The sequence below is a fragment of the Dryas octopetala genome, chromosome 8, assembly GCF_963921425.1.
Source record: "Dryas octopetala chromosome 8, drDryOcto1.1, whole genome shotgun sequence".
Classification (NCBI taxonomy): Eukaryota; Viridiplantae; Streptophyta; class Magnoliopsida; order Rosales; family Rosaceae; genus Dryas; species Dryas octopetala.
Window position 1 is genome coordinate 10195917 of NC_141373.1, and position 13430 is coordinate 10209346.

Here is a 13430-nt window from a genome sequence, read left to right on the forward strand (position 1 = left end):
GAAACCTTTTTTCAAAGATAAAAGGGTATGTTAAGATTCGGGTTAGAGATATTTTTTTTCTTTTATCTTTTTAAATTTTTTTAATATTTAGTAAGGATAAACTTAGAATTAAAAAATGACAATAAATTTGTTGGGTCTTTTTAGGTTGTTATGCGACTTGTGAAGACCATTTTGCCCCTTAAAAAAAAGGTCATGTGCAGTGCACATGACAAATTTTGACAAAAATTCAAATAAAATATAATGAAAGAACAACATTGATATACAGTAGTAAAGATAGAGGACTATATTGAATGAAAATGCACTTTTAAGACCAAATTGATATTTGGTGAATGTTGAGGGACCATTTGTGATTAAAAATAACATATTTATTTTTTTTTTGTTTTGTGAATGTTGAGGGACCATTTATCTATCAAGCCCACTTGCTAAGCTCATATTGATGAACCTAAAATTGTTCAAAAAAAAAAAAAAAAAAAGAAGAAAAAAGTTAAATTGGGCATATACTATTTTTGTATTAGGAATAATATATACCATCTAATTTTGTTAAACCTTTCATGACCATATGTCATTATATGATTCATAAGATACTGGGAAAAAGAAAAATGTGCTTATTGGTTGAATTTTCATTAAAAAAAAAAAAAGATTCTTAGGCACTGCAACCTGGTATTCTGACCATTATGTATGTAATAGATCATTACCTGGCATGGTATTCACATCTAAACTTCCATACTCTCAAAATTGCTCTTATCTTAATTTTGAGAACTGAGAGGTTTGTGCCTGCTAGAGTGCTAGCAATGCCTTGTGGCCCCAAACTCCAAGGCCATTTTCAAATTGTGAGCATGCACTACTACGGGTTGCCCTCAAGTACTTGGACAATTTGCTCTGCTCTTGATTGAATGCCGTTCAGATACTCCGTAAGAACGCGCTGCTGGTAGGAACCACCCTCCTGGTAAAGAGAAAGCAACCAAAAAGAAAAAACATCAGCATCAGGGAAATAGAAGGAATTCAAACGACGATCAACGGGGTTCCAAACACCAAGGTTGTTTCTCACTGTTCGTATCAGAGTCCGCTCAACCCTTTTCTTAACAACAGCATAGAGTTCCTGTGGTGAAATTTCCCCTTTGCCAATTGTCAATCCATTGATCAACAGCTTGTTCCATTCTTCCTCAGGAGCTGCAACAAATGCAATGTCTATCAGCGAGGCAGATCCACAAGACATGAATCAAAACAAAATGAGTTTAATTAACTGTTGAAAAATTTAATGCAGAGGTCAACCAACCTCCCCAAGCACATTTTTAGCTATTGTAGAACCTATAAAATGCATCTTACAGGAGACACAACATAAAGTAGCCAATCTTAACAAAATGATCAGTATATGATCAAATTGCAAAGGGAAAGTCATGCACATATCTATTTTGTAATTAACACATGACTCTTCCTAAAAGATTCAAATCAAGCAATCCCAATCAACAGCTCCATGAATCATATAAGCAAAAGCTAACAACCAATGTATGAATAATTGACAACAAAAGTCCAGCACAAATACTAAAACAACTTCGACCTAAAAAATAAAATACTAAGATAACAACTCTTACAGCATAAGTACCCTCAAAGGTGTAAGATGCTTAGGGAAACCAAAATTTGAGTGCCCTCAATGGCCCTAAAACACTCTTTCCAGCCTTTAATTTAAGCGAAGCTAAGGAAAATTGTTAACTTCTTCAATCAAAAGTTCGACTAAGAGTCATTACCTTTAATTTTTTTTTAAGAAAAAAAAAAAAGCTGTTTTAGATTTTTGCAGAAGCATTTTCGCATTTTGAGATCAACTTGCAAAATGCCTTTCATCATTTTTCCCATTTTATGTGCATCATGGCATAACCATAATTACCATGGGAAATCCACTAGGGGTGGCATGAAGGGGTTGATGTGATTCAAACTTAGGATCAAACTTTTCAGAGTAAGCTCCTGGTCATTGAACAAATCTCTTGGGGTTACAAGATGCCTTTATCTAAGGCACCTAAACAGAAACCCGATTTGTTTCTCTTCCACACGATCCAACCAATCATTTCTTTCAAGTTTCAACTTTACAACCCTACATCCAGGATATTCCATCAACATACTAAACAGCAATCACAAAAAAATTGCACAACCCCACCAAACAGGAAATACTCCTAAAAACAGCAGCTAGATAAACTAGAATCTCCAAGGGAGCACCATTGATATGCTCAAATTCATAAAGATGAAAAAAATGACTGGCACAGAAAACATATGTGGTATACCCTGAAGCTTAAAAGTTAAAACAAATTCTCTTTCTCAAGAACCAGTAAGCTTATGCAATGCAAGATAATTTAGTAGTGATATTTTATTTTATGAATAATTTAGTAGTGATATTTTATTTTATGAATTTGATGGCAGACACCTTTTATTATGGTTTCAAGAAACTCCTCGGCCTTCAGAATTTCATCCCCTGCAAATAAAACTCAGTTATTAGAAAACCTAACTTCCAAGTCAAAACAAGCACTATAATATAACAATGAAATTTATTTAAGAGAAAAAAAGATTTGGTTTGATCTTAGAGTTCAGAAAGAAAAAAATATAAAAATGAATTTTGACATCAAATCCTTTTTTGGATAAAAGAATACTAGTCCAAGTATATATTCTTATAATACAAGATGTCTCACGACCGCATCCACATAGTCAGCTAGTGTCTGCTTCGGACTTAACCCAAGTCTCACGATTTTTGTAAAAGAAAAAATGTTTGAAAATTAGAGATACTAAACCCACATATATGGCTCTTCAACTTAATCAGGCGATGTAGAACTAGTATATAGCAATTGTGGTCACCTTAACTAATCTTGACTATTCCTGTCAAGGGCTATTGGCTCTTACAATCAACCCCATTCGGCCAGACATCTTTGTCTGGGGGCCAGCCCAGATGCTTTCAACTGGTCTAAGCTCTGATATTATTTTGTCACGACTAAAAGATACATATGTCCGTCAGCACAACACCTCAAAGGAACTAGTTATGAATGAGGCTCCCTGTAATTGTTTAAATAGTTTAGATTGAACCAGTACACAAGATATGTGAGAGGCAACACATGCTCACCCACCCCCACTAAAAGAACTGGGATATCACAATCTCCTCCACTCATCCTTGCCATCCTTGTCAGGACCCATAATCAAATCCATGATATCCTCATCATGGTTCAAACTTGTTATGTTGTAGTGCCTTCAAGCCCTCATGGTAATAATGGGATAGCTTTGATGCCATTTGTCACAACCTAGAGATGCACCTATTGTATCAGCGCCGTACCCCAAAAGGAGTAGTCCCTAATCAGGCTCATGCAATCGTTTAAACAGCATAGATCGAACCAGTACACAATCAATGTAGGACTCAGCATATGCTCATACAACACGCACTAAATGAGGGAGTATATCACATGGTGAATAGAGGACCCTGGTTCTTTGAAATGTCACCAACAATAGCATCAGTTGAATACATTAGTTTTCCAAGCACACACAATCACACCGAGATTTGTTACGAGGTTCGGCAAAATTCCTGCCTACGTCCCCGGGAGAGATCTCCGTTCTTCACTATGAGAATAATAAGTATTAAGATTACAATTGGACTAAATCACATAACCCAATTCCCAAATCCCTTGTACACCCTTTCACAAAGTGTTTCCCAAAACCCTAGATCTCTCACCCAAGATTAATTACCTAATCTTGATCTCACCAATTCTAGATTGTGTGCCTCCCAAGAATCCTAAGGACTTGCTCACTCTAATCTGATTCTCTCTCATTTTTCTAAGCCCCTAAGGTCCTATTTATAACCATAGGCCTTATATTACAATCCTAGATAAAGTAGGAAGAAAGTTAACTTTGAGTAGGAAATAAGTTTCCTTTATACACAAGGAAAACCTCAAAACTTGCCCAAAATGAAGTCCAAAACGCACCAGGAATTAATAACCTTCCAACACCTATTTGGACTCCTAACTTCATCCTAGAATACCATAGAAATCCCCCATGAACCAGGAAATCTTCAAATGCGAGCCAAATTAACAACAATCTCCACCTTGGCGAGCATATCATGCAAATTACCTTGCACCAAATACCATTGGCCTTGACCTTGTACCAACTACACATAACCCGAATCAAGAAACTATGGTCCACCCTTGATTCGCATGGCCAATACCTATGTGCAGCTGCATCGTGTAACCAATTACCGGTTAGCACCGAAGAGGGGCCTCGATTCACCCCCTCCTCCAGTAGGATCTCCTTTCTCACCATCGTTTGAACCTTGGAAACATGTCACAACCGTCTCTGCTGTACCCGCAAACGAGACCTTCCTCAAGCGCTTGATTTCTTGTGCATTTCGTTTCCAACCAACCATCGAGGTTTGAGTTCCTATCAAACGATATAAACCACCACACTTCTCTCCCTTCATTAGGACCATGCTTCCATGAGTAATTTTCATGACTCCACTTGCTATCAAAACCAGGTAGCCCTTGGAATCCAACCTACTCAAGGATATCAAATTCCTTTGTAGCTTTGGGACATAAGCGACTCCACCCAAAGTATGTTCCACCCCATTGAACATCTTGATCTTCACCGTTCCAACCCCCATGACGTCAACTTTGGACCCGTCAGGCAAAGAGAAAGATCCTCCCTTTGATTCTTGAAACTTTTCAAAATATTCTTTCCTAGAGCATATATGGTGAGTAGAACCCGAATCCAATATCCAATCACCATGAGAAGAAGTGTTACCTATAGAGACTGTGAGAAGTTCTCCAGATTCATTATAGTCTGCTACCGCTGTAGAGCCATGACCATCCTTCTTATTCCAAGTCGGACAGTCCTTCTTTATGTGTCCCCACTCTTTGCACTTGTAGCACTGCCAGCCCTTACCACTACCCTTTGATCTAGCCTTGCTATTATCACTAGAACCCTTGGTAGTTTGCCTTCCTCTTTGACCATGAGCAACAAACAAGGAATCTTTATCCTCAACTTTCTTTCTCCTTTCACTAGACAAGAGAGTTGACTCGACCTCCTCCATCTTCAGTGTATCCTTACCATACAAGAAGATATCCACTATGTTGTCATATGTATCAGGAAGTGAGGTTAGAAGTAAGAGGGCTCGATCTTCTTCCTCAATCTTTACCCCAACTCTTTCGAGTTGATTTAGCAGTCCTTTGAACACGTTCATATGATCCATGAGATTTGCACCCGCTTCCATTTTCAGCTTATATATGTCCCGCTTCAGATTCAACTTTGTGGCCATAGACTTCTGAGCTAAATAAAGCTTTTCTAGTTTCTTCCACAATTCCGGGGCAGAATCTTCATCTATATTGTTGATAATATTATCAGCAATATAAAGCCGAATTGTGCTCACACACCTGCACTCCAAGTCTTCCCAGTCATCATCTGTCATCTTTGCCGGTTTTCCTACTTCCTTTCCCTTCAAGGCGCGTGCCAAGCCTTGCGAAACTAGGACATCCTTCACTCTCTTTTGCCATAGAGTAAAGTTACCTCTTCCATCAAATTGCTCCACCTTAAAGGATGAAACACCACTACTTCCCGCTGCCATGACAAACTACCCTCGATCGATAAACACGGAACCACGATCGATGAACACGAAACCTGGCTCTGATACCACCGGTGTTGATGTAGTTTGAGAATTAAATCCTAATTCCCACCGTCACGGCGTACAAGCAATAATTCGATGAAAGATAAATAACAAACACAGCCAAGAAAACAGAAAATAATAAACCAACAAGCACACACAATCACACCGAGATTTGTTACGAGGTTCGGCAAAATTCCTGCCTACGTCCCCGGGAGAGATCTCCGTTCTTCACTATGAGAATAATAAGTATTAAGATTACAATTGGACTAAATCACATAACCCAATCCCCAAATCCCTTGTACACCCTTTCACAAAGTGTTTCCCAAAACCCTAGATCTCTCACCCAAGATTAATTACCTAATCTTGATCTCACCAATTCTAGATTGTGTGCCTCCCAAGAATCCTAAGGACTTGCTCACTCTAATCTGATTCTCTCACGTTTTTCTAAGCCCCTAAGGTCCTATTTATAACCATAGGTCTTATATTACAATCCTAGATAAAGTAGGAAGAAAGTTAACTTTGAGTAGGAAATAAGTTTCCTTTATACACAAGGAAAACCTCAAAACTTGCCCAAAATGAAGTCCAAAACGCACCAGGAATTAATAACCTTCCAACACCTATTTGGACTCCTAACTTCATCCTAGAATACCATGGAAATCCCCCATGAACCAGGAAATCTTCAAATGCGAGCCAAATTAACAACAATCTCCACCTTGGCGAGCATATCATGCAAATTACCTTGCACCAAATACCATTGGCCTTGACCTTGTACCAACTACACATAACCCGAATCAAGAAACTATGGTCCACCCTTGATTCGCACGGCCAATACCTATGTGCAGCTGCATCGTGTAACCAATTACAGGTTAGCACCGAAGAGGGGCCTCGATTCACCCCCTCCTCCAGTAGGATCTCTTTTCTCACCATCGTTTGAACCTTGGAAACATGTCACAACCGTCTCTGCTGTACCCGCAAACGAGACCTTCCTCAAGCGCTTGATTTCTTGTGCATTTCGTTTCCAACCAACCATCGAGGTTTGAGTTCCTATCAAACGATATAAACCACCACACTTCTCTCCCTTCATTAGGACCATGCTTCCATGAGTAATTTTCATGACTCCACCTGCTATCAAAACCAGGTAGCCCTTGGAATCCAACCTACTCAAGGATATCAAATTCCTTTGTAGCTTTGGGACATAAGCGATTCCACCCAAAGTATGCTTCACCCCATTGAACATCTTGATCTTCACCGTTCTAACCCCTATGACGTCAACTTTGGACCCGTCAGGCAAAGAGAAAGATCCTCCCTTTGATTCTTGAAACTTTTCAAAATATTCTTTCCTAGAGCATATATGGTGAGTAGAACCCGAATCCAATATCCAATCACCATGAGAAGAAGTGTTACCTATAGAGACTGTGAGAAGTTCTCCAGATTCATTATAGTCTGCTACCGCTGTAGAGCCATGACCATCCTTCTTATTCCAAGTCGGACAGTCCTTCTTTATGTGTCCCCACTCTTTGCACTTGTAGCACTGCCAGCCCTTACCACTACCCTTTGATCTAGCCTTGCTATCACTAGAACCCTTGGTAGTTTGCCTTCCTCTTTGACCATGAGCAACAAACAAGGAATCTTTATCCTCAACTTTCTTTCTCCTTTCACTAGACAAGAGAGTTGACTCGACCTCCTCCATCTTCAGTGTATCCTTACCATACAAGAAGATATCCACTATGTTGTCATATGTATCAGGAAGTGAGGTTAGAAGTAAGAGGGCTCGATCTTCTTCCTCAATCTTTACCCCAACTCTTTCGAGTTGATTTAGCAGTCCTTTGAACACGTTCATATGATCCATGAGATTTGCACCCGCTTCCATCTTCAGCTTATATATGTCCCGCTTCAGATTCAACTTTGTGGCCATAGACTTCTGAGCTAAATAAAGCTTTTCTAGTTTCTTCCACAATTCCGGGGCAGAATCTTCATCTATATTGTTGATAATATTATCAGCAATATAAAGCCGAATTGTGCTCACACACCTGCACTCCAAGTCTTCCCAGTCATCATCTGTCATCTTTGCCGGTTTTCCTTCTTCCTTTCCCTTCAAAGTGCGTGCCACGCCTTGCGAAACTAGGACATCCTTCACTCTCTTTTGCCATAGAGTAAAGTTACCTCTTCCATCAAATTGCTCCACCTTAAAAGATGAAACACCACTACTTCCCGCTACCATGACAAACTACCCTCGATCGATAAACACGGAACCACGATCGATGAACACGAAACCTGGCTCTGATACCACTTGTTGATGTAGTTTGAGAATTAAATCCTAATTCCCACCGTCACGGCGTACAAGCAATAATTCGATGAAAGATAAATAACAAACACAGCCAAGAAAACAGAAAATAATAAACCAACAAGCACACACAATCACACCGAGATTTGTTACGAGGTTCGGCAAAATTCCTGCCTACGTCCCCGGGAGAGATCTCCGTTCTTTACTATGAGAATAATAAGTATTAAGATTACAATTGGACTAAATCACATAACCCAATCCCCAAATCCCTTGTACACCCTTTCACAAAGTGTTTCCCAAAACCCTAGATCTCTCACCCAAGATTAATTACCTAATCTTGATCTCACCAATTCTAGATTGTGTGCCTCCCAAGAATCCTAAGGACTTGCTCACTCTAATCTGATTCTCTCACGTTTTTCTAAGCCCCTAAGGTCCTATTTATAACCATAGGTCTTATATTACAATCCTAGATAAAGTAGGAAGAAAGTTAACTTTGAGTAGGAAATAAGTTTCCTTTATACACAAGGAAAACCTCAAAACTTGCCCAAAATGAAGTCCAAAACGCACCAGGAATTAATAACCTTCCAACACCTATTTGGACTCCTAACTTCATCCTAGAATACCATGGAAATCCCCCATGAACCAGGAAATCTTCAAATGCGAGCCAAATTAACAACAAATCAATGTAGGACTCAGCATATGCTCATACAACACGCACTAAATGAGGGAGTATATCACATGGTGAATAGAGGACCCTGGTTCTTTGAAATGTCACCAACAATAGCATCAGTTGAATACATTAGTTTTCCAACATGGGTATAACTAAGCTTATCTCCACGCCCTTCTCTGAGGTTCCACTCCCTCTCTTCTCCCCTTTGTGTGTTTGAACTTTGAAATATATACACATAAAACAATCATTGTTACTAAAACTATCATAGCCTTTCATCCAGTCAAAATATCCCCCTAGGTGCTTATAACCCATTATATCATATTATTTGTTTTTAGTCAAACTCAAAGAAAAAAAAAATCATGTGTAAACACGTAGTGGGCACTGCAATTACCTTTCTTTGCATAACTACGTTTGGATAGAACTCTGGAGGCATAGAGTTGCAAAACCTTTTGTAACATAGCCTCAAAACCTGGCTTATCCCCATCTCCTTTTGCCTGAAAATAACTAATAAATACATTATTAATTGCATCATATATCAAGATCTCGAGGACTCAAAAATAATAGCATCTAAGAAATCTTGCAAATAGGTTTAACTTAAATTCAGAAGTCTTGTATTGATGTTTACAAATTAGCATGCCTAAACCATCAAATAGAAGAGATTGTTCATGACAACAATAATACAGGAATGGAACTACAAATATTTGTGTATATTATCATAATTTCATGTTCTAGTAGTATTACTTTGAACTTAAAGCACTATCGAGCTTTGTGCACATATCGTAACACAGACTCTAGTAGCATCACTTTGAACATAAAAGGGAAGAAGAAATAGAAAGAGATACTGAAGATCAGTTCTTATACAACAAAAGAGATGCAAGAAAAACTCACAATGCAAATTTTTACAGGCTCCAATGGCAAGGGCAATGTTGAAAACATATTAGTACATGAATTTTACTAGTACAAGTATCTTATGGTTTCAAGAAAAGAATGTTCAGGTAGGTAGCAATACAAGTATACAAACTTACTTGTCTTAGTTGCGCATTAACTTCTGCGAGAAAACCTTCATCTAGTTGCCCTTCTTGCTCCCTTCGAAATATTTCCTAATGATAAAAAAGGAGAAAGATTGAATAAACAATATAATGCAACAATTCTCAATTTTTCATTATCAATTTGTTATGGGTGGAGAGGCTCTGAATTTAATGTATTAAAATAAGGCTTAGAATACATGGGATTTTTTATATTCGCAGCGAGCCCCCTCACGTGTGGTCGGGTTGAGCCAAATATATGGATAACTATATTGGGTGATGTGGAGCACACAGGGCCAACTTGGGCCTGGCACATGGATGAATTGTCAGTTTCAATACCATGTTAAAGTTGGACCATATTACCCAAAAGTCCAAAACAAATTGGCTACAGGTGAAGAGTGCTAGGGTTTTATATATTGAAATGCAAGGCTTAGAAATCAAATGTGAGATTTTATATTCTCAGATTAATGAAACTTGATTCACAAACTAAATCAATGGCTCACCAAAACCAATTTAAGAAAAGCACAAGATGAATTTAAAGAAGCAGAAATGCTTAACGCCAAAGACTACTTTATTTCTCTCAACTACATGATATTAGATTCCATCTTTTTGCATAGACAGAAGTGTTAACATCTATAAAAGCATTGTCAAACCAAACCCGTAATGCAGGAGAAAGACCTATAATTAAAGGCCAGGAAAAAAAAAAAGGTTTTAATTATTTGTGAGAGGGTGGCTGAAGCCAAAAATGAAAGGAGAGGTTGATAAAGAACTTTACTCCAAGGGGAGTGCACAAAAGTATGTAATTAAAATTCTCTTCGAACCCAATTGCATACATTCAACAATGCAGTAAACTCAAACAAGAAAGAAAAATAAAAAGGGCTCACTTTCTCCATTAACTGAAGAGCCTCAGGATCTGTAGGAGGCCATCGAATTTCTTCTACTTCATCAACTACAGGTTTCAGAATTCCCTTGAGGACATCAGTAGATGAATCTATCTTTTGCTGCAGGAAAAAGAAGAAAAAAGAAAGAAAACAAATAAAAACTTATATTGTATATGAAACACTCAGAAATATCATTTAACAATCCACGGGAGAGAGAGAGAGAGAGAGAGAGAGAGAGAGAGAGAGGTACATTGGTCTTATGAACAAGGCGGTCCACTATGCTCATTACAGACATAGCCAATTCCTCATAATCTTTCTGAAAGAATGCAAAAGATTAAGCCTTCTTACACAAAGCTTGAACTGGAAATAGGCTAACACATAATTAGAATTAACCAAGTTGAAAACCATGCTTTATCATCCTCTGATTTGCAGGTATCAGTTCTTGCTGCAAGCCGTATCCAAAAGCTCTCGTTAAAAGCCAAGACATTTTCAACAACAAGCTTCTGAAGCTGCTCAAAAAGCATAACCAGCAATGAGAATTCCATTGATAATTTACATGCAGAAATCAATGAAGGTGCATTTGAGCCTCAAGTAAAAACCATTGATTATCAACCTATATAACCCAAAACCCTCCCTTACTCCATGCACTCCATAAGATTGACCAGTTTTATGTCATGATGCATAAAACTGGAAACTCTGTGCAAAGAATTTCAAAGGATATTTCAAAATATTTTAGTATTCATGGGGTTAACTTTTTGGTAGGCACTTCCAAAAACAACTAAAAGAATTGCCCTTGTGACCATATCTCATGAATCTTCAAAAATTCAAACTACAAAAAGTGCTCTTACAACTGCTAGGATGCTATTTGTCTTTAAAATAACACTATTAATTAGTCTTTCAAAATTTCAATAAAGCAATATTCTAACAACTTATATATTTTCCTTAAGATAACAATGCTAATTTATAGTCTCACTACCACAAAAATAGGAGAATGGCGAGTAAAGAAATCCATATTTAGTTTAATAATTAGCTAAAAAATAAATATTAGATTGAAGCAAAGTGAAAAGTACATATGTACTTACTTCAAATGGATTTGCATCCCTCAGTTTGTCTATCAGCCTATCCACTTCTACAGTCTTTTTGAATGCTTCCTCAGCATCTTGATTGACTGCACAGATCAAAGTTCTCCTGTATTATTAGATTGAAACAAGCAATTTTACTATTGACAGCTCCATCAACCAGATTCAAGAATAGTGGAACCATAAAAACGAAACAGAACATTTCAGCTTAAGGATGCACCAAAAAAAAAAAAAAAATAACAATGACTATAGCAATTGACTTTCCAACAGCAAACCAGCAATGTACGACATAACATTTAAAAAATATATATATACCCAAACAACTAGAAAGTAGAGTCATTTCTAACTAACCAAATGACAATTCTTGTTTTCCTTTTTTAAGAAAAGAACCAATTATTTTTTCTGGTTGATACAAAAGAACCAATTTTTATGACTATAGTAATCAACTATTAACTAACCGAATGATAATTCTAGGATTTTTTTTTTCTTAAAAAAAGAAGAAGACTTCGGACCAACATTGACCAACAGTAGAAGAGTAGGAAGGTGAGAAATTATCTGTAAGCTCCTTCCTTGAAGACTGCCATTACCACCTAGCTAGTGAGCCCCTCAACCAATGTCACTATTTTGTTTAGTGAATTCATTCTTAAGATCTTTTTCCCATCAATTGTTGTCTTCCTTATATTTGCCATATAGCTAATGTCTTGTCCCAAATGCGGCACATTGAGAAAATAAAATATCCCTTGGATAGTATATGAGATCTTAGGCACCATTCTCTTACAAGTCGGTTTTACATTCGTATCAAAACATGTTTCCTATAGACTAAATTAAGAAAATAGTGGTAAGTGATGGGTAAGTGAAAGTTGTTAGAATATAAAACAATTGTTGACCCACATCCTAAAAGCTTAAACTTTTGAGATTTAGTGGTTGCCTAACATGGTATTAGAATGTGGGTTTGTAGGATGTCCAGTGTTTAAAACCTCCAATCTATATTAACCACTTCTTAGTTAGTGTGCAAGGTGTTCGGTGAGGCTGCACCTATACGTTTCAGCTACCTCAAAGAGAGGAAAGGGCTACCATTAGGCTATCGAGCCAGAATTGACAAAGTTGGCCGAGGACATCAAGCACCAAAGTGTGATGGGTTGTTATCTTCCAAATGTCCCACATTGAAAATATAGAATATTTTAGGATAGTATATGAGTTATTGGCCACCCAAGCCAGTTTTGCAAGGATAAATTCTACCGATGGCCACCATGACACATAATTTGTCAAGTCAAATATTATTTTGAGTAATAATATGATCAAATATGTATGGAATGATGAAAAAATAACAAATACCTCCTCTTCCAACCCATCAAATTAGTAGAACCGAGCGGCTTGGGCTTCCACCTTCCGGAAAACATAACATCCCATTTCTTGAGCAATGAAATTCTTAACCCAAAGCAATAACATACCTATTCAAAATACCAGGAAAGAAAGAAAAAACCCACAAACTGTCATCAATTTAATTGAAAATCTATCCAAAAAAACACCAACTATAAATCAAAAGCCTTCAACATTTTGCTCCCGTTTGTTTTCTGCTCTACATTTTCTCAAAGCTTCATTTGCATGCATACATACATACATACATGTCCAGTTGATGATTATGAACCCCAAAAAAAAAAACCAAAGAACAATTGGTAAAAGAAGTACCTGGTGGCGGCGAGAAGGTGAAGAGGAGCACGGAGGAGGTTGTACGGACAGAGGCGTGGTGGGCATGAATAAGAAGGAGGAGGAGGCCATTGGAGGGAAGAAGGTTGTACGGACAGTGGCGGGAGAGAGAGGCCGCTTATGACCGTTCAAGTTTTCTACAAGATTTTTCTAATTTTCGTAAA

General features: G+C 37.7%; 1 protein-coding gene across 1 annotated transcript; it reads right to left on the reverse strand.

The window, feature by feature from the left end:
* Positions 1-489: 489 nt before the first annotated feature.
* Positions 490-13430, reverse strand: LOC147277068 (uncharacterized). The gene is made up of 11 exons (XM_086253418.1): positions 13249-13430; positions 12895-13010; positions 11563-11668; positions 10891-10989; positions 10731-10796; positions 10484-10600; positions 9600-9674; positions 8966-9068; positions 2414-2461; positions 1049-1170; positions 490-943 (listed from the first exon to the last, which is right to left on the reverse strand). The coding sequence occupies exons 1-11, from the start codon at positions 13336-13338 to the stop codon at positions 845-847; spliced, it is 1041 nt and encodes a 346-aa protein (XP_086109544.1). The 5' UTR covers positions 13339-13430; the 3' UTR covers positions 490-844.